We start from the raw sequence: 25,881 nt of genomic DNA, 5'->3' as shown, positions 1-25,881 counted from the left end.
TGGGGGTCTGTGTATCTCGAAGTGGGGGGTCCGTGTTATATCATCCGGCTCTTATGTCGTGTTTTGACTCAGAGCACCTTACACACCCCATATTCCAGATGGGGAGACTGAGGCCCAGACAGGGGACATGACCTGCCTGAGCTTGATCCAGCCGGCCTGTGGCAGAGAACCCAGGAGTCCTGCGGCCCCCCGTGCAGGCGACACTGACCCGGCCTAGAGGACCTGCGGATTGAGGCCTGTAAATCCGGCAGAGCCTCGCTAGCTTGGGAGAAGCCGTTTAACCCCCGGCCCGGCCGGGGAGGTGACTGAGGACGGCTCTCCGGCCGACGCACCATCGTGCCGGGACGTGGTGGTCACCGGGCGTCCCCTGCTTCCAAGCCAGGCAGCCGAAGCTCAGCAAGGGGCCAGTGGAAATGCAGGGAGGGGGGTGAAATACGATTGCCCAGGGAGGAATTTTAGCCTCACGCTGGTTTGTGAAACCCGCCTGGGGATCTGTGACCCGTCCCCAGCTGCTCAGTGGTGCCACGGGGCCCTCTGGTGACAGGCTGGTGCACGGGCCTGCACCACAGCCAGGAGCGCAGAGAGCGCCCTCTGCTGGGCCTCCGACACCGTAACCCTGACCGGTTTCATTAGCCTTGCCAACTTCCTAATAGCAGAGACCCCAACACCCTGGCCCCGCCCCCTCCCCGAGGCCCCGCCCCCGGCTCACTCCATTCCCCCCCTCCCTCTCTCACTAGCTCATTTTCACCGGGCTGGGGCGGAGGGGTTTGGGGTGAAGGAGGAGGCGCCAGGCTGGGGCTGAGGGGTTCAGCGTGTGGGAGGGGGCTCTGGGCTGCGGCAGGGGTGTGTGGGAGGGGGTACGAGCTCTGGGGTGGGGCCAGAAATGAGGGGTTCATGATGTGGAAGGGGGCTCAGGGCTGGGGCAGGGGGTTTGGGTGTGGGAGGGAGTGAGGGCTCTGGGCTGGGGCAGGGGGTTGGGGTGTGGGAAGGGGCTCGGGATGCAGGCTCCAGTTGGCGCTTACCTCAGGTGGTTCCCAGAAGCAGCAACTTGTCCTCTGGCTCCAAGGCAGAGGCGCGGCCAGGCGGCTCCGCATGCTTCCCTCGCCCGGAAGTGCCTCCCCGGCAGCTCCCATTGGCTGCGGTTCCCAGCCAATGGGAGCTGCAGAGCCGGCGCTCGGGACGGGGGCAGCACGTGGAGCCCCTGTGGCCGCCCCTGCACCTAAGGGCCGCAGGGACATACCAGCCACTTCCAGGAGCTGCGTGGAGCCAGGAAGGGAGCCTGGGAGCTCCACAGCGCTGCCGGCCGGACTTTTAACAGCTCGGTCAGCAGTGCTGACGGGAGCCGCCAGGGTCCCGCTTCGACCGGGTGTTGGCAGCCCTCGACTGACGGCTGGTTCGCTCCTTTCCAGAGGGACGTCCCCGGGCTTGGGAGCTCTGCGCTCCGGGTGGTAACTCGACTGGCCACGGTGCTCATCTCGGCTGATAGCACAGGCCAGAGACCTGCCCCACAGTCATTCCCAGAGCAGATCTAGGCGTGGGTGGCACATGGACCCTCCTTTTGGGGAGGCCGGCCCCCTGGCCCTGCCCCTGCTGCCCTCCCCCACCTGCCAGAGCCCCACCCCCACCCACCCCCCGTGGCCAGAGGAGCCCCAGCCAAACCACCCCGAGCCCTGGCCCAAGCACCAGCCCGACCCCCGGGCCGGCCCAACCCGCCCCTGGCCGCCGGCCGGCCCGAGCCACCAGCCAGCTGAGCACCGAGCTCCAAGTCGCCGGCCAGAGCTGAGCCCCCGCCACCTTCGGGGGAGAAGGGGACCGTGGGCGGGGCCACAGCGTGGGTAAGGGGAGGCTTAGCCTGCCCTGGCCTATGATCCCCACCCCCCGGGAGTCATTCTCGTGGCTCTTCGCTGAACCTTCTCCGATGTATCCCCCTCCCTCTGGGCCGGAGCAGAAGTCAGGGGAGGCCGTTCGCTTTCCGCGCGGCACCACTGGATACGGCCACACGGGACCGTCCAGCTCAGGTCGGAAAGTCCCACCTCGTTCTTCCTTCACCAAGCCCAGAACTTCTGGCTGACACGGATCTTAGGACGTAGGACTGGGCCTCCCGGGTCACTGAGACCTGACCCCCGTGACCCCGGCAAGCCCTGAGCTATTGAAAAGGGTTCAGAGAAGAGCAGCCAGGATGAGCCGAGGTCTGGAGAACCTGCCTGGGAGAGGCTTACGGAGCTCCATCGATTAGAGCGGATCACACGTTGAACGAGAGCCAACCGGGCGATGCAGCTGCGAACAAGGCTGATCCCGCAATGGGGTGTAGTAACGGGCGTGTCGTAGGTCGGACACGGGAGCTCATTGTCCGGCCCTGGCGCGGCCCCAGCTGGAGAACTGGGTCCATTCTGGGCACTGCGCTTTAGGAGAGATGGGGACAAACGAGAGAGGCTGCACATATGGTAAGGGCCGGTCTAAAGAGGCCGGGGATCCATTATTCTCCATGTGCAATGAAGACAGGACAAGACGCAACAGGCACAACCCGCAGCAAGGGAGACGGAGGTTGGAGATTAGGGAAAACTCTCTACCTCCCAGGGCAGGACTCGGCTCCCAAGCGTGGCTGTGGGGTCCCATCGCTGGAGGCTTTGAAGACCAGGCTGGACAAACCCCAACCAGGGCTGGTTTCGGTTGACTCGGGCCTGCCTCAGCGCCGGGGGCTGGACGCGGGGACCTCTCGAGGTCCCTTCCGGCCCCACGTTTCTGTGATTTCTATTACCCAGCGAGGAGGCGACTCGATCCATCGAAACGCAGGGCTGGGAGGGACCCCGAGAGCTCCCTGAGCCCAGCCCAGAACGGTGCAGCGTGAGCTGGTCTCGCTCCGGTGTCCTTGTTACCCGGTGGAGGTCAGAGCTTCAGAGTCGCATTCAATCAGCTAGCCTGACCTCCCGCAGAGCACAGCCCCCCAGAGCCAGCTACCCCACTCCTGGGCCCGGCAACCTGGATTAGACTCCAGTACGGCAGCCGGAGATTAACCTCTTGTGCGCCACAGGCAGAGAACAGGAGGGACCAAGGTGTCACCGATGCGTGAGGCTGATGGGCCACAGCCCACGCTGCAGAGGATGGGGAACTCCTCCTGCCCAGGGTCTCTGCCAAACTGACCCGGGGGGAATTCCCTCCCGAGCCCAGGTCTGGAGATCCGCTAGCCCTGAGCATGGGCAGGATTCGCTGGATCGGTTCAGCTCAGAGCACCAGGCCACCCCATCCTGTGTCCCATCTCCTGCTGTGGCCGATCTCTGATGCTGCAGAGGCAGGAGGGGAAAAACCTCAACCTGGAATACGTGGGGGGGAGATTTCCTTCCTGATCCCAAAAGGCAGATGCCCTGAAGCATGAGATTAGGAACACAAGACATAGCACTGGAAGGGACCCCTGGACCACCAGTCCCAGCCCCTCATCACCGCAGGCCACCCTGTCACACAACCCCACTCATAAATGTATCGAGCTCTATCTTAAAACCAAGTAGGTTGTTTGTCACACACCCGTCCTACAGGGAGGCTGCTCCAGAACCTTCCAAATCACGTGGTGGTGAGTTCCACAGGCCAATCGCGCACTGAAAAGTATTCCCTTGGATTCGCTTTGAATTTTCTGCCTTACCTGTTGGAAAATCGGCCAGTTTTGATATTTTTCAGACCATTTTGCGCTCCAGCCATTCTGGATGCTCGGTGGCGCAGTGGCCAGCGTCTGAGAAAAACAGATGCTTCAATAAACATCTGAGAAAAATAGAGGTTTTATTTAATAAACATCCTTTGCTTTACAAAAATAAGGAGCTATTTTGTTACCACTGTCCAGTTAATGTAACAAGTGAGAGATCAAGAGGTTACCTGTATTATGGCTCCGAACTTGGCCTCTGACATCTGGATTTGAGGTCGCAATTCGAGCCACACCCTGGATACTGAAAGAGGAGCCTGATTCTCAGCCCAGGGAGAAGGACGCAGCCTTTGTGTATCGTCTCCATCCAGCATCTCTCAAGCCAAACCCTGTGGCCAAGATTAGCGCCTCGTCAGAACAGCTCCAAAGTCAGAATTTCTGCTCCATGGGAAATTTGGATATTTTGAAATTTGGTTTTGTTCCGAATCAGGATGAAAACCAAAAATAAATTCTATAATTTCCCCATGAACAAAATTGTTGGGAAAAACTAGTGCGGTCTGGGGTTGATTGGAACATTTCTGTTCAGTAACATTTTTTAAAAGGTCTGATCAAATAAACTCCAATATAATCAATTCGAATAAAATAAAACTTGATAAAATCCAATAAAATAAACACAAAATGTTTCCTTTTGGTTTTGACTTTTACAAACTTTAAAAGTTAATATAATAAAATAAAATATGCAATAAAATCCAATACAATGCTTCCCTCTGATATTGATTTAAAAAAAAATCCAACATAAATGAAATGTTTCCTTCCAATATTGACTTTTGTAAATGTAAACAAATACAATGAAATAAAATCAAATAAAATCAAAATGTTTCTTTCCAACGTTGACTTTTTTTAAATCAAAACCAACCAACAAAACAGAAAAAAATCCAAGAAAATAAAACTGATCAAACCAAACCGTTTCCTTCCAATTTTGACCATCTACAAATTTGTTAAAAATTGAAAACGACCAACCAGAAGACAAATTTTGAACCCAGACATCCAAACGCTCGTAGCAAAATGAAATTTTTTTCCTTGATATTTTTTTCCCCAACGCACAATTTTGTGGCCGTTTCTCACACACTGTTCCAATGACAAGAGGCTGTTTTCCGACAGAAGGCTGCTCCGCTGGGAAAGTCGCCCCCAACCTCTGCCTCCTGCAGTCTCCTACGCCCTGGGCCGCGGCTACCCTACGGGATGTTAGGGGCGTAGCTAGGTCGCCGTGGCGATGCCGGCCTAACTCTGTAGCGTAGACGCGCCCGACAGCGATGGAAGAGGTTGGCCATCGCCATAGGAACGTAACCTCCCCAAGTGACGGTAGCTGCGTCAACGGAAGGTTCCTTCCATCACCCTAGCGGTGTCTACACCAGGGTTATGTCGGCCTAGCCACAGCGGGTCCTTCCCGCCCCCGCAGCAACGTGGCTCTGATGACCTACATTTGATGCATAGACCTTGGTTTGCACAATCCCACCCCACAGCTGGAAGGGGACACGGCCCCCACGGGGAGCACACGGTGCCCGTCCCGTCAGTGCAGGAGACCACCAGCCATCATCCTGCCCCGCAGGCCACCCCGCTCCCCTCCTGGGCACCTCCTCCCTCAACGCTCTGCTGAGGTCCAACCATGGTCGCACGTCCCTCCCAGGCCACCCACAATGCACCTCGCTCTCCAGGGAGCTGTGGCGTCCTCCCAGCCCTGGCCCCACCATGGAGCTGGGATGGGGGGGGGGTTATTGCTCTGTTAAGGGAGCCCCGGAAGGCCGGGTGAAGGGACAGAGGTGGAAGTAGAGAGGGGGAGAGGGACAGAAGTGGGAGAGGGCTGGGGGGGGCACGAAGCCGCCAGCAGCCCCCCTCACCCAGCAGGGCCCCTCCCTCAGTCATAGAGGAACCCGGGATCAGGGGGGTCACAAGGCCCCCCCTCCTCCTCCGTCCTGTAGGCGGCCTCCAGCACCCGCTGGGCGTCCCCGGCGAAGTCCTCCAGGGCGCCCTGCAGCAGGAAGTAGGCGGCCACGAAGGAGATGCCGCCGGCCACCAGGTTCTCCAGCAGCGGCAGGCGGGCGCGGGCCAGGCGGGCGGCCGCCTGCCCACAGAGGGCGGCCTGGCTCAGCACGTCCCGCACGGCCGCCGGGGACAGCTCCCGGGCCAGCGCCGAGCGCACCTGGGCCCGCAGCCACTGCGGGGAGCCGGCGCCCGCCCGGGCCAGCGCCCCCAGGGACTCCTCGTCCAGGCCGAAGCTGCGGCGGTAGGAGCCCAGCGTCTCCACCAGCATGGGCACGTTGAGCTGCAGCGGGAGCCCCGGCAGCGCCGAGACCAGGGAGGCCAGCAGGGCCTTCTTCCAGACGTGGCGCCGCAGCGTCTCCTTCCGGCGCCCCACGGCCTCGGCCGTCAGGGCCGGCAGCGCCAGGAGCAGCGCGTGGCGCTTGTGCCCGGCCAGCTCCTCCGCCAGCGTGGCCTGCAGCCGCGGGAAGTCGAAGCGATGCAGCTGGAAGGCGGAGAGCAGGAAAACCCGCGGGGCGGCTGCGCCTTCCTTCTCCAGCTGGCGGGCGCAGTCCGCGCGGATCTCGGCCAGCACCTGGCCCTCCTGGGAGCGGCCCGGCCGGCGCCGGCGGGACGCCCGCAGGTCCTGATCCACCTTGGTGCGGATGAAGTAGAAGCGCCTGCCCGCGGCGGCCAGGGCCTGGGCCAGCTGGGCGTGGCTCTCCCGGAACCGCTCCGAAGCCACCAGGAGGAAGAAATCGAAGCGCATCAACCCCACCTGCTCCAGGTACCGCTCGGCCCGGAAGCTGGGGGTGCCGGTGCCGGGGAGATCCCAGAGCCGGACGCTGGGGAGGCCGGGGTGGGGGTAGGGCGTGGGCTCAGCCGTGGTCTCCACCACGCCGGTGGGGGCGGCGCGGGGGTCCGAGTCGCTCAGGCCACGGAGGGCGTTGACCAAGGTGGATTTGCCAGCGCCGGATTCGCCCGTCACGGCGATGTCCAGGGGGGCAGAGTCCAGCGAATCCAGCAGGGTTTGGACCTGGGTGGAAACTTCCAGCACCACCCGGGATTGGATCAGGGAGCCCATCTCGGTCAGGTCCTGCTCCCGCAGCTCCAGGCTCTGCATGGCGGAGGAGCTGGCTTGGAAAAGGGGCAGGATTGAGGTTTCTTCGCCCTTCGGCCCAGGTTCCCACTAGACTCAACTCCCCTCCCAGGGCCGGGGGGAGAACCCAGGAGTCCTGGCTCCCCGCCCCTTCCTGCTCTAACTACTAAACCCCACTCCCCTCCCAGGGCCGGGGAGAGAACCCAGGAGTCCTGGCTCCCAGCCCCCCCCCCGCTCTAACCACTAAACCCCACTCCCCTCCCAGGGCTGGGGGGAGAACCCAGGAGTCCGGGCTCCCCGCCCCCTTCCTGCTCTAACTACTAAACCCCACTCCCCTCCCAGGGCCGGGGAGAGAACCCAGGAGTCCTGGCTCCCAGCCCCCCCCCGCTCTAACCACTAGGCCCCACTCCCCTCCCAGAGCCAGGGCGAGAACCCAGGAGTCCGGGCTCCCCGTCCCCTTCCTGCTCTAACTACTAAACCCCACTCCCCTCCCAGGGCTGGGGGGAGAACCCAGGAGTCCGGGCTCCCCGCCCCCTTCCTGCTCTAACTACTAAACCCCACTCCCCTCCCAGGGCTGGGGGGAGAACCCAGGAGTCCGGGCTCCCCGCCCCCTTCCTGCTCTAACCACTAAACCCCACTCCCCTCCCAGGGCCGGGGGGAGAACCCAGGAGTCCGGGCTCCCTGCCCCTTCCTGCTCTAACCACTAAACCCCACTCCCCTCCCAGGGCCGGGGGGAGAACCCAGGAGTCCTGGCTCCCTGCCCCTTCCTGCTCTAACCACTAAACCCCACTCCCCTCCCCTCCCAGGGCCGGGGAGAGAACCCAGGAGTCCTGGCTCCCAGCCCCCCCCTGCTCTAACCACTAGGCCCCACTCCCCTCCCAGGGCTGGGGAGAGAACCCAGGAGTCCGGGCTCCCTGCCCCTTCCTGCTCTAACCACCAGGCCCCACTCCCCTCCCAGGGCCGGGGAGAGAACCCAGGAGTCCGGGCTCCCCACTCACAGCATTTCTCCGGAGGCTCCAGGGAGCTGCTGGGCGGTTTTGCTCCAATCCCGGGAAGCGGGTGGGGGGGAAACGGAAACCGAAAGGCCCAGGCAGGCGGCCGGGGGAGGAGCCCAGGGCTGGACTAAGAGCAGCCGCCTGCACGTCAGCACCGGGCCAGCAGCCAGGCTGGCACCGCACCAGGGCTCCTCCCCCGCAGCCCTGCCGGTGCCCCTCACTCCCGACCCGCAGCCCCTGCCAGCCCTGCCGGTGCCCCTCACTCCCGACCCGCAGCCCCTGCCAGCCCAGCCCTGCCGGTGCCCCTCACTCCCGACCCACAGCCCCTCCAGCCCTGCCGGTGCCCCTCACTCCCGACCCACAGCCCCTCCCAGCCCAGCCCTGCCGGTGCCCCTCACTCCCGACCCACAGCCCCTGCCAGCCCAGCCCTGCCGGTGCCCCTCACTCCCGACCCGCAGCCCCTGCCAGCCCTGCCGGTGCCCCTCACTCCCGACCCGCAGCCCCTGCCAGCCCAGCCCTGCTGGTGCCCCTCACTCCCGACCCGCAGCCTCTGCTAGCCCAGCCCTTGTGGGGGCACAGGGGGGACAGAGCCAGGGGCTGGGCTGGCAGGGGCTGCGGGTCGGGAGTGAGGGGCACCAGCAGGGCTGCGGGGGGGGCAAGGCTCGGCTAGCAGGGGCTGCGGGTCGGGAGTGAGGGGCACCGGCTGAGCTGGGGGGAGCTGGGGGCTGCAGGTCAGGAGTGAGGGGCACCAGCTGAGCTGGGGGGGGGCCGCTCTCTCCCCCATCCCAGGCCTCCCGGGTTGCCATGGTTACCGGGGGGGTGGGGATGAGGAGGAGGGTGCCAGGAGGATGTGACAGACCCAGCAGGGCGGGGCTGGAGAGGAGGCAGCTCCCACCCCATTGGCCGAGAGCTCCCACCCCATTGGCCGAGCTCTTCCAGCGGCCTCCCTGATTGGCTGTGGGGGAGGAGCCGTGAGCCCGGCCCCTGGGCCCTGCTGAGCCAGCCACTGCCCTGCTCACAGAGCCTGGGGGGGGCGTGGAGGGAACGGGGGGGTCCCTGTTGGGGAGCGGGGGTCCGTGGGGGGTCCCTGGCTGGGGGGGTTCTGTGGCTGGGGGGGTTCCTGGGGGTCCCTGCTGGGGAGGGGGTTCCCGGGGGGGTTCTGTGGCTGGGGGGGTTCCTGGGGGTTCCGTGGCTGGGGGGGTTCCCTGGGGGGTTCCCTAGCTGGGGGGGGTCCGTGGCTGGGGAGGGGCTGACATGGTGCCCCCATGGAGCCGGGCAGCGCTGGAGTCTAGCCCAGCCCGACCTCCGTCCCTGGGGAGCTCCTCGAGCAAGTGTCCAACATTCAGTCCGCGAGTCCCGGGGCGACCAGCCCGGCGCCCGGCTTTGCCAGGGGAGCAGGTTTGGCGGAGGGGGGATGCAGGGGATGGAATGGCCCCGCAGTGCAGCCGGGCGCCCGTCCCCGTCCCACGGGACTGCGGGTAAGATTTTGTCCCGGGTATTTTCAGTACAAGTCACGGACGGGTCGCGGGCAAGAAAGAAAAATTCCCGGAAGCCTGTGACTTGCCCCTGAGTGTTAATAAAGATACCCAGCGGGGGCGGGGGCGACTACCGGGGCCTTGAGCACCGGCCACTGCTCCGGCCCCAGGGGCTGACCACTAGCCACTGCTCCGGCCCCAGGGGCTGACCACTAGCCACTGCTCCGGCCCCGGGGCTGACCACTAGCCACTGCTCCGCTTCTGCCGCAGCTCCTGGGGCGGGGGGGGGGGGGGGCTGACAGCTGCTCTGGCCACTGCGAGGGACTGGGAGACCCGGAACCTGTGACCTCCGTGACAGGCCGGTCTGATAGGTCAGCTGGGGAAATGCGGCCATGAAGTGGGTAAAAATTGGGTTAAACAACCGCAAACAAGGAGTAAGTGACTGGAAGGACACGTGGGATTGGAGGGAGGTCCCAAGGCTCTGTTCTGGGCCCCGTGGTGTTTAACACCCCTGGGCGTCAATGCCCTGGGTGTAGGACTAGGGAGGAGACTGATCAGCTCTGCAGAGGACACACAACTGGGGCGGGAGGAGTTGCCAACTCTTTGGAGGATGCGCCTTATTCAGAGGGACCTCGAGAAACTGGAGAACTGGGCTGTAGACGACAATGAAATTCAAGCCAGACAAAGGGGCAAGTGCCCCAATATGGCCGGGGGAGGCCTGGCCTGGCCGCAGCGCCGCTGCGAAGGAGCTGGGAGTCGGGGCGGATCACAACAAATGCATTGTTAGGTTGCATTAGCAGAGCATGCGAGTCGCGGGAGGGGCCAGGGCCGCTCTGTGCCTCAGCTGGAGGACGGTGTCCAGTTTTGGTCACCGCTGCATAGAAAGGATGGAGAGAAACGAAAGGACCCAGAGGCGAGCGACAAAGATGCTCAAAGAGCCGGAACGCAAGTCATAGGAGCAAAGGCTGACGGAACTGGGGCTGGTTTGTTTGGAAAAGAGATTAAGGGGGGGACGTGATCGGGGTCTTCAGATACTCGCAAGGCTGCCGCAAAGAGCATGGAGACAAGTTGTTCTCGCTGGTCACAGAGGACAGGAGAAGAGGCAACCGGTTCAAAGTGCAGCAGAGCAGATTTCGGTTAAACCTCAGGACAAACTCCCCTGCTGTAAGAACGGCCAGTGGCCCCGACGCCTCCGGAGCTCCTGGAAGCTCCTTCACTGGAGGGTTTCGAGAGGAGGCTGGAGAGCGTCTGTCAGCAGTTCTCAGACTGGGGGTCGGGACCCCATTTTAACAGGGTGCCCGGGGCTGGCTCCGACTTGCTGGGGCCCAGGACTAAAACCCGATCCTCACTGGCCAGCAGGGCCGGCTCCGGGCACCAGCGCAGCAAGCAGGTGCTTGGGACAGGCCAGGACTCAAGCCGAACCCCGAGGGCTTCAGCCCTGGGCTGTGGGCTCAGGTTACAGGCCCCCTGCGTGGGGCTCACGCGTTGGCTTCGCCTCCCCCCCCAGGGCCGTGGGGCTCAGGCGGGCTCAGGCTCCCCCCACCCCTGGGTCGTGTTTATGGTCAGAAGGGGGTCGCGGTGCAGCGAGGGTTGAGAACCCCGGTTTAGACCCAACCAATCCTGCCTCTTGGCAGGGGCTGGACTAGCCGACCCTTGTGGGCCCTTCCAACCCCCGGGGTCTGTGGCTCTGATTCCATACGGGGGGGGTGTCCCTGGGTGGGGGGTTCCGTAGCGGTTAGACGCAGCGTGTCTGTCCGAGGGGGACCTGATGCCAGGACCCCAGAGCTCCCCCCTCCTGCCGGCTTGGGAGTCCACTGAGCACCAGCTGCTGCAGCAGGCCCTGCCCCCATCGGGGTCCCCAGGCCCAGACAGGAGGAGGGTAAAGGGGGCCTGAGCACGTGGTGGGGGGCTGCACAGGGCAGAGGTGGGAGGGGGAAATTGGCCATAAGAAAGTTATTGGGGGATCTGGGGAGTAATTGGGGAGAGCAGGTTGGTTTGGGGGCTCTGGGGTATTGGGGGATCTGGGGGATCAGGTGGGGTTTGGGGATCCTGGGGGGTTATTGGGGGATCAGGATTAGGCCGCAGCTCAGCCACAGGAGCAGAGATCTCTGCGCCCGCCGAGCCCCAGGACGATCCCGCCAGGAGCTTTGCGCTGAGAGTCGATAACAGGCCTTGAAGGGAACATGGATCCAGGCCGGTAAACAGCTGATCGTGCCAGTTCCAGCCTCTCCCGCCCCGCCCCGCTCTGCTGGTGCCCCTCACTCCCGACCCGCAGCCCCCTGCCAGCCCAGCCCTGCCCCCCAGCTCTGCCAGTGCCCCTCACTCCCGACCCGCAGCCCCCTGCCAGCCCAGTCCTGGGCTGAGAGGCTGAACTCTGCTCCGGTTCTGCAGTGTCCCTCAGGGGGTTGTCTTGAGACTGGGAAACTCATTTCACTTGTGACCTCGAACAGGATTTGAACCCAGCACTGCATGGGGCCTTTCCCCTCTAGAGGGCACTGGCCCCGATCCGGTCGCAGAGCTGGGGGGTGCTCTGCGGGTCCGCCCCCCCCTTTTGTGTCACCTGCCCAGTCCCAAAATAAGCCCCTGGCCAGGCTACAATTAGCCCCTCCCCCTCGGGGAGGGGGGCCCCGATGGGGGCGGGGCCGGCTCAGCCCAGGACCCTCCCAGCTCCCCAAAGCGCCCAGCCCGATGCCAATTCCGGCAGCTGCGCCCCCCCCCCCCCCCGGACCCGGTGACGGAGCGGCCCAGGCCGGCCCCGATTGGCCCAGGCAGGCGGCCAAGTCCAGAAGCTTCTGCAAAGGGGCGGCGGGGTGGGGGGCCGGGCCCGTATATAGCCGGGGGGGGGGGCGCGCCCGGCCGGAGCGGAGCCACAGCTGGGGCGCACGGAGCCACCCGGGGCGCACGGAGCCAAGGTAGCGGGGGCGGGATCCGGGACCTGGGGGGGCAGGTTCCTTGCAGCGGGGGGGGCCGGGCTGGCTCACGCCCAGAGATGTTTTCACCAGGATTTATTCACGTGCTGGTGCTCCCCGCTGCTGTTCATTTCCCTCTGGTTGGAGCCGGGCTGACGGGGGGTGCTAGGACTCCTGGGTTCTTACCTTGGGGAGGGAAGTTTCTCCCCCCAGCTCTTCAGGGGAGTGGGGGGGTCTAGTGGATTGGGGGAGGGGGCTGGGAGTCAGGACTCCTGGGTTCTCTCCCTAGCTAGGCTGCTAAGTGGCGGGGGGAGGGGGGGAGAGAGAGAAATCCCCTCGTGCCTCAGTTTCCCCGTCCCAGCAGAGCGAATAATTTGCCTTCCTGGGGCCGGGGAAGGTCTCCCCACTGGGACCCGGGCCATATACGGCACAGCAGCGTCACCCCCATAAATAGTCCCTGGCGGGCGGCCCCTGGCACAGCACCCAGCGCCCCTCGCTGGCTGGCGGGGGGGGGCAGGGGGTGTTTCCTCTCCCTTCGGGCCAGCCAGCCCCCACCTAGCCCCTGGCTCTCACCCCACCCTGCCCCTCTGGGGGTGCTGCCGCCTGGGGAGGTGCCCTGTAAATAGGGGTAACTCCCCCAGGCACCCCCAGACTTTGCAGCTCAAACAGCTCCCCCCCCTCGCCGCCAGAGGCCTGGGCAGAATGTGGGGGCACAGGGGCTGGCTTGCCCCGCGGCGGAGGGGTCTCTGGTTTGGGGGGGCGGAGGGGTATCCCAGCTGCGGGGGCTCTGGCGGGCGGGTCCCCCCACTCGTCCTCCGGGAGCGCCGCCCCTCGGGAGCGGGGCCTTAGGGGTTAACTGGAGGGACCCCCCCGGCTCGGAAGTTTCAGAAGCTGCAGAAACGAGACCTGCGAATCCCGGGGGGCGGGGGGGACCCGCCATTGGGACCCCCGTAGCGCCGGAGCCCCGGCTCCAAACCCCCCCCGCCCCCCCGGAGCCGCCCCGCTCCCCGAACCGCCCGGCGGCTCTGGGGCCCGATCCCCGGGGGCTGGAGCGGCGCAGCAGCGCCGGGGCGACGCCCTTGGGGCTGTAACGGGGGCTCGGATCGGAGCAAAACACGGAGCCACAAACGCCCCGCCCCCCCTTATCTGCGCGCCAGACAGGGACAGCCCCGGGGGGGGGGGGGGGGGCTGTGAAATAGGGTCCTGCCCCCGCTGCTCAACTTGCTGCATTGGCAGCAACCCCACCCTGGCTCCCCACCCTCCCTGATCTGACCACTAGACCCCGCTTCCCCCCCCAGCTGGGGAGAGAACCCAGGAGTCCTGGCTCCCAGCCCTGCTCTGACCACTAGACCCCGCTTCCCCCCGAGCTGGGGAGAGAACCCAGGAGTCCTGGCTCGCAGCCCTGCTCTAACCACTAGACTCCACTTCCCTCCCAGAGCCAGGGTGCAAATTAGGACTCCTGGGTTCTATCCCTGGGTTGCAGGGGCCAGGGCGGGGGCGCCTAGTGGCTTAGAGCAGGGAGGGCTGGGAGCCAGGACTCCTGGGTTCCCGCTATCTGTTGGGACACGCGGCTCTCGTGCTGGCGGTGACATTGGGAGCTGCGTTCTGCGCTGTCCGTTCCCGGCACTCCCCAGAGCCAGCGCCCTGCCCCGACCACAGGCCCCGCCGCTGGCGACCAGCGGAGCCTCTCACCGCGTCGCTCGGGCAAGGGCACAGCCGGGCGGGGCTCTGAGCCGGGGGGCTCCAGCCCTTATCGCGCTGGCGCTGGCGCGGGACGTCCGAGAGCCGGGCTGGGGGGGTAAAGAACTCGGGTCCTAACTCCAGTGGAGCATGAGCTGTGTGTGTGGCCCTGGAAACCCACTGCTCTCCTCTAGCGCCCTGCCAGGACCTGCGCGTGGGGCCAGGTGCCCAACACCGGCCTCCAGGAGAGCGAAGGCCCATGGACCCCAGCCGGGGCCGGGCTCTGTCCCGAGTGCCAGGCTAGGCCGCGCTTGAGAGAATTGTCCCCAGCTGAGTGATGGGGCAGTGAGGTCACTTGGCTAGAGCCCGGACTCCTGGGTTCTCTCCCCAGCTCGGGGAGGGGAGTGGGGTCTAGTGGTTAGAGTGGGGGGGGCTGGGAGCCTGGACTCCTGGATTCTTTCCCTGGCTCTGGGAGGGGAGTGGGGTCTAGTGGTTAGAGCGGGGGGGGCTGGGAGCCAGGACTCCTGGGTTCTCTCCCCAGCTTTGGGAGGGGAGTGGGGGCTTGTGGTTAGTGCAGGGGGGCTGGGAGCCAGGACTCCTGGGTTCTCTCCCCAGCTCTGGGAGGGGAGTGGGGTCTAGTGGTTAGAGTGGGGGGGCTGGGAGCCAGGACTCCTGGGTTCTCTCCCCAGCTTTGGGAGGGGAGTGGGGGCTTGTGGTTAGTGCAGGGGGAGCTGGGAGCCAGGACTCCTGGGTTCTCTCCCCAGCTCTGGGAGGGGAGTGGGGTCTAGTGGTTAGAGTCGGGGGGGCTGGGAGCCAGGACTCCTGGGTTCTCTCCCCAGCTCTGGGAGGGGAGTGGGGTCTAGTGGTTACAGCGGGGGGGGGGTCCCTACTTCACAGGGAGTAGGGATGAGCAGCTTCCCTCTCTGGGGTGCCAATGGGGGCTGGCCATCTTGGCCAGGCTTTGGGGTGGGGCGGGGGCATGGGCTGTACCCTGGGACCAGCAGGGTGCCCCAGGGAGATGGGGGTGTTACCCCAGGCCTGAGCTTGGAGGGCCTCCCCTTCCTCTTGCGTAAACTCCCTGTCCCCCTGCCAGCTGGCAGCGCTGCCCCATGGGTCGGCTGGGGGGGGGGCGCAGGGCCTGCGATTGGCTGGGCAGCCGGGCGGGCCGCCCCCTTGGGCCAGGGGCCAGTGAGGCCTGTGCTTCTAGAAAGACCGGTGGGGGCACGGGGCCAGGGAAGGGTCTGCAGCCCCGACCGGGGCTGTTCCAGCAACTTCGCTCGGCACGGGGCTCACGGGGCTCACCCCTCCAGCAGGGGGGCAGATGGGGACGCGGGGCTCACCCCTCCAGCAGGGGGCAGATGGGGACACGGGGCTCACCCCTCCAGCAGGGGGCAGACGGGGACACGGGGCTCACCCCTCCAGCAGGGGGCAGACGGCTCACCCCTCCAGCAGGGGGCAGATGGGGACACGGGGCTCACCCCTCCAGCAGGGGGCAGACGGGGACACGGGGCTCACCCCTCCAGCAGGGGGCAGACGGCTCACCCCTCCAGCAGGGGGCAGATGGGGACACGGGGCTCACCCCTCCAGCAGGGGGGCAGCCGGGGACGCGGGGCTCACCCCTCCAGCAGGGGGGCAGCCGGGGACGCGGGGCTCACCCCTCCAGCAGGGGGGCAGCGGGAGACGCGGGGCTCACCCCTCCAGCAGGGGGGCAGACGGGGACACGGGGCTCACCCCTGCAGCAGGGGGCAGATGGGGACACGCACCCGCACGACATTAGCCTGTCGATCTCGAGGCAGAATTGGGGAGTTTCTCATTCTGACGGATGATATTGGTGTTTACAAAAATCTACTGAAATGTTCCCCGTTGTAGGAAATTGGGGGGTGGGTCTCGGGTGACCAGACGTCCCGATGTTCGGGGCTTTCTCTAGGATCCTGTTACCCGTCCCGATTTTTCACCCTTGCTCTCTGGCTCCTCTGGGTGAGTCAGACGTGAACGATTTAACGACTGCCGCTGAGATCGCCAGCCTCCCGTGGGAATCCCTGTCTCACCGGAGCCGGGGGTCCCGGCGCTGCTCGGGCAGCGGTGATCTTCCTCGGCCCATGGGTCCAGCAGCGAGAGAAACACCACCCGGGGGGTTGTGTGTGGGGCCGGGCCGGGGCACCGACCTCGGGTTTCAAAATCGCATCCTTCCGAGCCTCTAGAACCTGCCGCAGACCCAGGGCCCATCTGGCCCAGTACCTCCCCCCACAGCCCTCAGATGGGACCCTGGAATTCAAGCTTAACAGTGGATCCTATTGAACTAAATCCTATTGAACGGAGTGGGGTCTAGTGGTTAGAGCAGGGGGGGCTGGGTGCAAGGGCTCCTGGGTTCTCTCCCTGGCTCTCGGAGGGGAATGGGGGCTGGGGGGTTAGATCGGGGGGGCTGGGAGCCAGGACTCCTGGGTTCTCTCCTGGCTCTGGGAGGGGAGTGGGGGCTGGGGGTTCAGAGCAGGGGGGCTGGGAGCCAGGACTCCTGGGTTCTCTCCCCGCCTCTGGGAGGGGAGCGGGGGCTGGTGGTTAGAGCAGGGGGGCTGGGAGCCAGGACTCCTGGGTTCTATCCCCGGCTCTGGGAGGGGAGCGGGGGCTGGTGGTTAGAGCAGGGGGGCTGGGAGCCAGGACTCCTGGGTTCTCTCCCGGCTCTGGGAGGGGAGTGGGGGCTGGGGGTTCAGAGCAGGGGGGCTGGGAGCCAGGACTCCTGGGTTCTCTCCCCGGCTCTGGGAGGGGAGCGGGGGCTGGTGGTTAGAGCAGGGGGGCTGGGAGCCAGGACTCCTGGGTTCTCTCCCTGGCTCTGGGAGGGGAGCGGGGGCTGGTGGTTAGAGCAGGGGGGGTGGGGCTGGGAGCCAGGACTCCTGCATCCCATTTGACCCCCTCCCTTCCCCCTTTGCAGCCAAGATGTCGAAGGGCCAAGCTGTGGGCATTGACCTGGGCACCACCTACTCCTGCGTGGGGGTTTTCCAGCACGGCAAGGTCGAGATCATCGCCAACGACCAGGGCAACCGCACCACCCCCAGCTACGTGGCCTTCACCGACACCGAGCGCCTCATCGGGGACGCCGCCAAGAACCAGGTGGCCATGAACCCCACCAACACCGTCTTCGGTGAGAGCCAGGACGCGGGGCCTGTTCCCTGTGGGGGGCTCCGGTTCCGAGCTAGACCCTGGATAGCAACCGGCTGGCTCAGGGGGGTGGGGAATGGGGCCTGTCCCCTCTAGGGGGCGCCAGCTCCGATCCAGCCCCAGGGTAGGGACCGGCTGGCTCAGGGGGGTGGGGAATGGGGCCTGTCCCCTCTGGGGGCCGCTGGCTCCGATCCAGCCCCAGGGTCGGGGCCGGCTGGCTCAGGGGGGTGGGGAATGGGGCCTGTCCCCTCTGGGGGCCGCTGGCTCCGATCTAGACCCAGGGTCGGGGCCGGCTGGCTCAGGGGGGTGGGGAATGGGGCCTGTCCCCTCTGGGGGCCGCCGGCTCCGATCCAGCCCCAGGGTCGGGGCTGGCTGGCTCAGGGGGGTGGGGAAGGCGATCGGGAGCTTTTCCCCTCTGGGCTGGTGGCCAAGGACAGTCTGGTCCCTGTGGAACAAGTCGGTGGGTTCTCATCCAGGCAGAACAGGGGTCCCTTGGGGGGGGGGGGGTGCTGTCTTTAGGGAGGAGCAAGGAGCCCCTTGGGGGGACACCGGGGGGCGTCAGATCCCTAGGGGGAGGGGGCAGAGGGGTAGCTGGACCCCTGAGGGGGCTGGGGGGGGTTCTGATCTGGGGAGGGGGTGTGGAGGCTGGAGCCCCTAGGGATTCCCCGTCTCTCTCCCACTGACCCCCCCATCCCCTCCCTCCCCCCCCGCCCAGATGCCAAGCGCCTGATTGGCCGGCGCTACGACGACCCGGTGGTGCAGTCGGACATGAAGCACTGGCCCTTCCAGGTGATCAACGACGGGGGCCGGCCCAAGGTGCAGGTGGAGTACAAGGGTGAGACCAAGACCTTCTACGCCGAGGAGATCTCCTCCATGGTGCTCACCAAGATGAAGGAGATCGCCGAGGCCTACCTGGGCAAGGTGAGGCCTGGGGGGCGGGGCCAAGAGGCCTGGGGGGCGGGGCATGCCTTGGGGCGGGGCCAAGAGGCCTGGGGGGCGGGGCATGCCTTGGGGTGGAGCCAAGAGGTCTGGGGGCGGGGCCAAGAGGCCTTGGGGGCGGGGCATGCCTGGAGGGTGGGGCCAAGAGGCCTGGGGGCGGGGCATGCCTGGAGGGCGGGGCCAAGAGGCCTGGGGGCGGGGCCAGGAGGCCTTGGGGGCATGGGCCATGCTGGACCCTACTTTGGAAGCTGGGACGGGGAGTGGGGTTGAGTGGCTCGGGGCGGGGGGGGGAGAAGAGGGGCTGGGAGCCAGGACTCCTGGGTTCTGTCCCTGGGTCTGGGGCGTCTAGTGGGTTCCTTCCCCCTCCTGCAGGGGGCAGCGTCCTAAGCACCCAGCGCCCGTATGCTGAGGCCTGCTAACCGGTTAACTCAATGCCTGGATTGGGCCCCACAGCCGGGGCTCCTGGGCCCCTGGGGACCCCACCACCCCGGCCTGTCCCGAGGTGCCAGACACCCTCACTCAATGAGCCTCTGGCAGAGTTTGAACCTTGGGCACCAGAGCGCCCCCCGTGGGCTGGAGGAGGCGCTCCGATAGCCGGCGGCAGTAGTAGATCGTTACCCTCTGGGGCAGAAGGGATGCGAAGGGAGCTTCCCCCAGGTCCTGTCTCCCCCACACACCCTCCTTTTGGGGGGGAGACAGCCCCAGCCTCCACTGACCCACCCATCCCCCCGCAGACGGTCACCAACGCGGTCATCACCGTGCCGGCCTATTTCAACGACTCCCAGCGCCAGGCCACCAAGGACGCCGGCACCATCGCCGGGCTGAACGTCCTGCGCATCATCAACGAGCCCACGGCCGCCGCCATCGCCTACGGGCTGGACAAGAAGGTGAGCAGGGAACGCGGGGCCCTGCCCCGGCCTCTAGGGGGCGCCCATCCGGGACTGGCTGGCCCCAGCGTGGGGAGATGGGATATGGGGGTCCTGCCCCCCTAGAGGCACTGATCTGGGACCGGCTGGCCCCAGGGTGTGGGGGGATAGGGGGATATGGGGGCCCTGCCCCCTAGAGGCACTGATCTGGGACTGGCTGGCCCCAGAGTGTGGGGGGATGGGGGGATATGGGGGTCCTGCCCCCCTAGAGGCACTGATCCGGGACTGGCTGGCCCCAGAGTGTGGGGGGGTGGGATATTGGGGCCCTGCCCCCTAGAGGCACTGATCTGGGACTGGCTGGCCCCAGAGTGTGGGGGGATGATGGGATATGGGGGTCCTGCCCCCTAGAGGCACTGATCCGGGACTGGCTGGGCCCAGAGTGTGGGGGGATGATGGGATATGGGGGCCCTGCCCCCTAGAGGCACTGATCCAGGACTGGCTGGCCCCAGAGTGTGGGGGGATGATGGGATATGGGGGCCCTGCCCCCTAGAGGCACTGATCCAGGACTGGCTGGCCCCAGAGTGTGGGGAGGTGGGATATGGGTGTCCTGCCCCCCTAGAGGCACTGATCCAGGACTGGCTGGCCCCAGAGTGTGGGGGGATGATGGGATATGGGGGCCCTGCCCCCCTAGAGGCACTGATCCGGGACTGGCTGGCCCCAGAGTGTGGGGAGGTGGGATATGGGGGCCCTGCTCCGGCATCCTGGTCTGGCTGGCCCCATGGTGGGGGGCAGAGCGATGGGATATGGGCCCTGCCCCGGCCTCTAGGGGGGGCCGATCCGGGACTGGCTGGCCCCGGTTGGGAGGGCGTGGGGATTGGCTAGCTAGCTCGGGGGGGTTGGGAATGGGACCCGCGTGGGGCGGGGGGGCACCCGGGGGTCCCTGCCCCCCCCCCCGGCGTGCTCCATCTCCCCCTGCCCCCCAGGTGGGCGGGGAGCGCAACGTGCTGATCTTCGACCTGGGCGGGGGCACCTTCGACGTCTCCATCCTGACCATCGAGGACGGGATCTTCGAGGTGAAGGCCACGGCGGGCGACACCCACCTGGGGGGCGAGGACTTCGACAGCCGCCTGGTCAACCACCTGGTGGCGGAGTTCAAGCGGAAGCACAAGCGGGACGTGACGGGCAGCAAGCGGGCGGTGCGGCGCCTGCGGACGGCCTGCGAGCGGGCCAAGCGCACCCTCAGCTCCTCCAGCCAGGCCTCCGTGGAGATCGACTCGCTCTACGAGGGGGTGGACTTCTACACGGCCCTCACCCGGGCCCGCTTCGAGGAGCTCAACGCCGACCTCTTCCGCGGCACCCTGGAGCCCGTGGAGAAGGCCCTGCGGGACGCCAAGCTGGACAAGGCCCAGGTGCACGACGTGGTGCTGGTCGGCGGCTCCACCCGCATCCCCAAGATCCAGAAGCTGCTGCAGGATTTCTTCAACGGGCGGGAGCTCAACAAGAGCATCAACCCCGACGAGGCCGTGGCCTACGGGGCCGGTGAGGGGCGGGGCGGGGGGGGCAGGGGCCGGGGCGGGGCGGTGGGGGGCAGGGGCAGTGGGGGAGGGGTGATGGAGGGGCCGGGGCGGGGTGACGGGGGGGAGGGGCAGGGGCGGGGCGGGGCGGTGGGGGGGGAGGGGCCGGGGAGGGGCGGGGCGCTGGAGGGGCCAGGGTGGGGCGAGGCGATGGAGGGGCCGGTGGGGGTGGGGTGATGGAGGGGCCGGGGCAGGGCAGTGGGGGGGAGGGGCCAGGGGGGGAGGGGTGATGGAGGGGCTGGGGTGGGGCAGTGGGGGGGAGGGGCCGGGGCGGGGTGACGGATGGGGAGAGGGGCGGGGCGATGGAAGGGGAGGGGCTGGTGGGGGCAGGGTGACGGATGGGGAGAGGGGCGGGGCGATGGAAGGGGAGGGGCCGGTGGGGGTGGGGTGACGGATGGGGAGAGGGGCCGGGGGCGGGGGGATGGCGGGGGAGGGGCCGGTGGGGGCGGGGTGACGGATGGGGAGAGGGGCCGGGGGCGGGGCGAAGGTGGGGGATGGACCTGTGGGGGTGGGGTTACTGATGGGGAGAGGGGCCGGGGGCGGGGCGATGGGGGGGCGGTGGGGGAGGGGTGACGGATGGGGAGAGCGGCAGGAGGCCGGGCGATGCATGGGGAGGGGACGGTGGGGGTGGGGTGACGGATGGGGAGAGGGGCCGGGGGTGGGGCGATGGTGGGGGAGGGGCCGGTGGGGGTGGGGTGACGGATGGGGAGAGGGGCCGGGGGCGGGGCGATGGGGGCCGGTGGGGGACGGGTGACGGATGGGGAGAGGGGCCGGGGGCGGGGCGATGGTGGGGGAGGGGCCGGTGGGGGTGGGGTGACGGATGGGGAGAGGGGCCGGGGGCGGGGCCGGGGCAGGGAGCTTGGAGGAGTGGGGGCTTGGAGGGGCTGGATCGGGGGAGGGGAAGGGGAAGGGGGTGGAGCAGTGGGGGAGAGTCAGAGGAGTGGATGGGGGCCCAGAGGCGGCGGGGGAAGGATCAGGTGGGGGAGGGTCAGACGGGGGTAAATGGGGGCGGGGGGGAGGCTCGGAGGGGCAATGAGGAACAGATGGGGTGTGCTGGGGGCTCGGAAGGGTGGGGGGAGGGTCAGGTTGAAGGGGGTAGGTGAGCTGTGGGGGAGGGGGCTGGGAGGGGCAGTGATGGGAGGGGCACTGGGGGGTAGGTCAGACGGGGGGAGATGGGGCAGGGTGGGGGCGGGGGAGGCGTAGATATGGGTCTGGGAGGGGCAGTGATGGGGTAGGTGGGGCAGTGATGGGAGGGGCACTGGGGGGTAGGTCAGACGGGGGGAGATGGGGCAGGGTGGGGGCGGGGGAGGCGTAGATATGGGTCTGGAAGGGGCAGTGATGGGGCAGGGTCAGACGGGGAGGTCGACATTGGGGACATGGGGAGTAAGGGGGGCAGAGGGTGGGGGGCTGGAGGTGATGGGGGTGATGCTGTCCGGGGGGGGACATGGCGGGGGCGGGGGGGGCTGGCTCCTGGCTCTGGAGGACTCTGTCCACCCCCCTTCCCCCACACAGAGATTGGGTGACGCCCGATTTCGGGCACCCCCCCCCCAGCCCTGGGGAGGCACCGACGGGGCAGGTGGTTTCACGGGCCGTGCGAACGGGGTCCCGGGCACGTCTCTGAATGAGCCCCCCCTTGGCATAAATTATGCAAATGAGCCATTCGTGGGTGCATATATGATGCCCCCTGGTGCCCCTCCGGTGGCGGATCCGATCCTGGGCCCGGGCTGGGGGGACCCCGGTGCCTCGCTGACCCCTCCCCCCGCCCCCCAGCGGTGCAGGCGGCCATCCTGTCGGGCGACAAGTCGGAGAACGTGCAGGACCTGCTGCTGCTGGACGTGACGCCCCTGTCCCTGGGCATCGAGACGGCCGGCGGCGTCATGACGGCCCTGATCAAACGCAACACGACCATCCCCACCAAGCAGACCCAGACCTTCACCACCTACTCCGACAACCAGCCCGGCGTGCTGATCCAGGTGGGGGGGCCGGGCCGTGGGGGATGGGGGGTGGAGAGCTCATAGTGGGTAGTGCCGAGCAAGGAGAGGGTGAGCACGGAGCTGGGGGGGCGCAGGCCAGGAGGGGGTGCAGATTGGGGGGGGGCTCTTTAAGGGGGTGCAGAGAGCAGGGGGGGCTCATCCAGGTGTGTGGGGAGGGAATAAAGCACCTGGGGGTGCAGCCAGGCGGCTGTGTGGTTTGGGGGAGCCTAGGAGACATGGGGAGGGTGCAGACCGGGGGGGACACAGCTGGGGGGGGAGGATGGGCATGGGGCACCGCAGCTGTGGGGCATCGCCAGGAGGGTGGCTGGGGCAGGGGTGCAGAGAGCAGCGGGTGCCCAGAGATGAGCCCCCCAGAATGACAAGGGGGGAAGCTCGGGGGAGGGGGTGTCTGGCTGGGGAGCGGGGCGGGCGGGACCCCATGCCCGTCCGCAGGCTGGTGCGGCCGGTCCCCTCCTGACCCCCTGCCGGGCGCCCGCCGCAGGTCTTCGAGGGCGAGCGGGCCATGACCAAAGACAACAACCTGCTGGGCAAGTTTGAGCTGACGGGCATCCCGCCCGCCCCCCGGGGGGTGCCCCAGATCGAGGTGACCTTCGACATCGACGCCAACGGCATCCTCAACGTCTCGGCCGTGGACAAGAGCACGGGCAAGGAGAACAAAATCACCATCACCAACGACAAGGGTGAGAACCCAGGCGTCCGGCCCTGCTCTCACCACTAGACCCCCACTCCCCTCCCTGAGCCAGGGAGAGAACCCAGGCATCCGGCCCCCGGCCCTGCTTTAACCCACTGGACCCCAGAGCCAGGGAGAGAACCCAGGCGTCCTGGCTCTCAGCCCCCCCTGCTCTAACCACTAGACCCCACTCCTCTCCCTGAGCCAGGGAGAGAACCCAGGTGTCTGTCCCCAAACCCAGCTCTAACCCATTGGAGCCCAGAACCAGGGAGAGAACCCAGGAGTCCTGGCTCCCAGCCCCCCCTGCTCTAACCACCAGCCCCCACTCCCCTCCCAGAGCTAGGGAGAGAACCCAGGCGTCCGGGGAGCCCCGTGCTGAGCCGGTCTCCTGCCCCCGCCAGGCCGGCTGAGCAAGGAGGAGATCGAGCGCATGGTGCAGGAGGCGGAGCAGTACAAAGCGGAGGACGAGGTCCAGCGGGAGAAGATCGCGGCCAAGAACTCGCTGGAGTCCCTGGCCTTCAACATGAAGAGCACGGCCGAGGACGAGAAGCTGAAGGACAAGCTGGCGCCCGAGGACAAGCAGAAGATCCTGGACAAGTGCAACGAGGTCATCAACTGGCTGGACCGGAACCAGGTGAGGTGGGGGGGGGGGGCCTCTGGGCTGGGCCAGAACCGGGGGGTGGGTTCTGGGCCGGAACCAGGGACAGGGAGGAGTTGGAGAACCAGGAGCCTCTAGCTCCCTTCCCAGAGCTGGGGAGAGAACCCAGGAGTCCTGGCTCTTAGCCCCCACCTCCAGCTCTGGTGGGGGAGTGGGATAGATTGCAGGCCCCCCTCCCACCCCCGCACTAGATGGTCCCAGAGCTGGTGTTCCCCCTCCGCCCCCCCGACAAGGTGAAAGGACCCTTCCCACCAGCAGCAATGGGGTGGACCGCTGGGTCACCCTGCGTGTTTACACACACACACGCGCGCGCGCTAAGGTGTTAATATTAATTTGGATAATGCGGGTTTCAGGCTCGCCGATCTGTTTGTTCAGAATATAAAAGTTCTTGTCCCGAATCAGGCCGCACAGGATTTACAAAGCACCCTCGGGGGTATGACGGGAGGCTCCCGCTGAGACCCATCCGGCCTTACAGACTTTTGATTAGAATCCGTGAAATAGTAATTAAATGGTAAATACTCAGAGTGAGACAGTTACAATTGCATCACTGCTCTTCAGAGGACACGCCTGGTGTTCCAGGCTCCAGAGCCTTGGCTAACGCACTCGCACCCGTCCTCGATCGCCTGGCGCCGAGACACAGGCCCAGCCTGGCGGCTCAGGTTTCTCAGCTCTTGAGTGAGGGATGCAGAGCCTGGAAGAAGCGACCGAAGCGAACTTGGGGGTTTCTTGACTTAAACTTAAAATCAAAACCCACTAAAACGACAAACAAAATCTGAGGGGAACCAGGCGTCGCCTAGTCGAACAGGGACGCCCACTAATAGTAGCAGTCGCAGGAGGTAGAACGGAAGAGGACGGGGAATACTCCAGCGAGGCGGCTCACCACCTTTACAGGCCGGAACCCTCCCTCCTCTGCCCAAATCTCATTGCTCGCCCACAAGGTGGTCGGGTGCGCTGAGCCCACGGGCTCGGGTGCTGCTCCGTGTTCACGACCTGCACGTAGGTTAGTCCTGTCCTTTCCCGGAGGTGCACCTGTGAGGTCTGTGGGTGCCACCTTGGAAACCCCCTCGTACCTTTCTCCCAGTGTCTGTCTGTCTCGATAAAAGGTCTCAGCCACGTGTGGGCGCCTATCTAGGTAACGGATCTGACTATAGCTCTGCTAACTCTGCCTTAGCGTAACGTCCGGGCTCTGGCCTGTAGGGCCCTTTGCATTGCAGCCAAACTTCCTTTATGTGAATCTATTACAATCAACCACATTCTTACACTGTAAGGAAAGCTCCGTAGATCGAGCTACAGGCAAGCAGGGTTGGTCCTATATAGGCTGCAGCCTGCAGCTGGGCGCCTCTCCCAGCGGGTGGCGGCAGAGAGCCGGGCCCGAGTTCCAGCATCTGCAGAGCCCCAGAGGCCGGGGGGGGGGGGGGGGATGGCCAGGCCTGGGGGCAGCCTCCCATGGGACCTCTGCAGGGGCGAACGGGGCTCGGCAGCCCCCTGGCTCCTAGCGGCCTCCTCTGGGGGGGGGGCAGAGCGTGAGATCAACCAGGGCCCCATTGTCCCCCCCACACACACACACACCCCGGAAGGAGGCTCCCGAGATCTGAGGGGCCTCGGGGAGCAGTGGGTGGGGCCGGGTGGACCCGCTGCGCTGTCCTGTATGAGCGGGAACAGCCACAGAGCCACCCCCCTCCCCTGGGTGGATACCAGCCGGGGGGGATGCGTTGGGGCTGGCGTGCCAGGGGTTAACTCTGCCCCCCTGTTCCCCCCCCCCCCACAGATGGCGGAGAAGGAGGAATACGAGCACCAGCAGAAGGAGCTCCAGAACCTCTGCAACCCCATCATCACCAAGCTGTACCAGGGCGCCGGCGGCGGGGGCATGCCGGGGGGGATGCCCGGGGGCTTCCCGGGGGCCGGCGGGGCTGGGGGAGGCTCCTCCGGCCCCACCATCGAGGAGGTGGATTGAGAGACCCGGCCACGGACCCCGTCCCTCCCCAGCCAGGCCGACACCCATCGCACATCCACAGGGAAGGGGGCGGGTCATGGGCTGGCTTACCCCACGGCTTTCCCAGGAGCCTCTGCTCTAGCGGGGCCCCCCATCCCCCCAACTATGACTTGCCGTGTTTAGTGGGGGTCGGCCCCCACCCCCTGCCACTGCATTGAGAATCCAGTTCGGTCGGCTCAGAATAAATTATTGTGCCAGTTTAACGTGCTGGGCCGGTGTTGCCTCATTC

The 25,881-nt window shown here is 66.3% G+C and overlaps 2 protein-coding genes across 2 annotated transcripts; one reads left to right on the top strand and one right to left on the bottom strand.

Moving 5' to 3' along the window:
• Positions 1 to 3,751: 3,751 nt before the first annotated feature.
• LOC123351353 (interferon-inducible GTPase 5-like) lies at positions 3,752 to 7,818 on the bottom strand. The gene is made up of 2 exons (XM_044990644.1): positions 7,745 to 7,818; positions 3,752 to 6,784 (listed from the first exon to the last, which is right to left on the bottom strand). Exon 2 carries the CDS (start codon positions 6,768 to 6,770, stop codon positions 5,544 to 5,546), a length of 1,227 nt encoding a protein of 408 aa, XP_044846579.1. The 5' UTR covers positions 6,771 to 6,784; positions 7,745 to 7,818; the 3' UTR covers positions 3,752 to 5,543.
• Positions 7,819 to 12,064: 4,246 nt separating this feature from the next.
• Positions 12,065 to 25,855, top strand: LOC123351535 (heat shock cognate 71 kDa protein-like). Its single transcript, XM_044990927.1, has 9 exons — positions 12,065 to 12,128; positions 16,732 to 16,941; positions 17,674 to 17,879; positions 18,632 to 18,784; positions 19,747 to 20,302; positions 22,108 to 22,310; positions 22,813 to 23,011; positions 23,403 to 23,635; positions 25,428 to 25,855. Exons 2-9 carry the CDS (start codon positions 16,737 to 16,739, stop codon positions 25,611 to 25,613), a joined length of 1,941 nt encoding a protein of 646 aa, XP_044846862.1. The 5' UTR covers positions 12,065 to 12,128; positions 16,732 to 16,736; the 3' UTR covers positions 25,614 to 25,855.
• Positions 25,856 to 25,881: the final 26 nt, after the last annotated feature.

This window comes from Mauremys mutica, chromosome 17, assembly GCF_020497125.1.
Source record: "Mauremys mutica isolate MM-2020 ecotype Southern chromosome 17, ASM2049712v1, whole genome shotgun sequence".
Classification (NCBI taxonomy): domain Eukaryota; kingdom Metazoa; phylum Chordata; order Testudines; family Geoemydidae; genus Mauremys; species Mauremys mutica.
The sequence above is the reverse complement of the archived record's forward strand: the minus strand, read 5'-3'. Positions and strand labels throughout refer to the sequence as shown.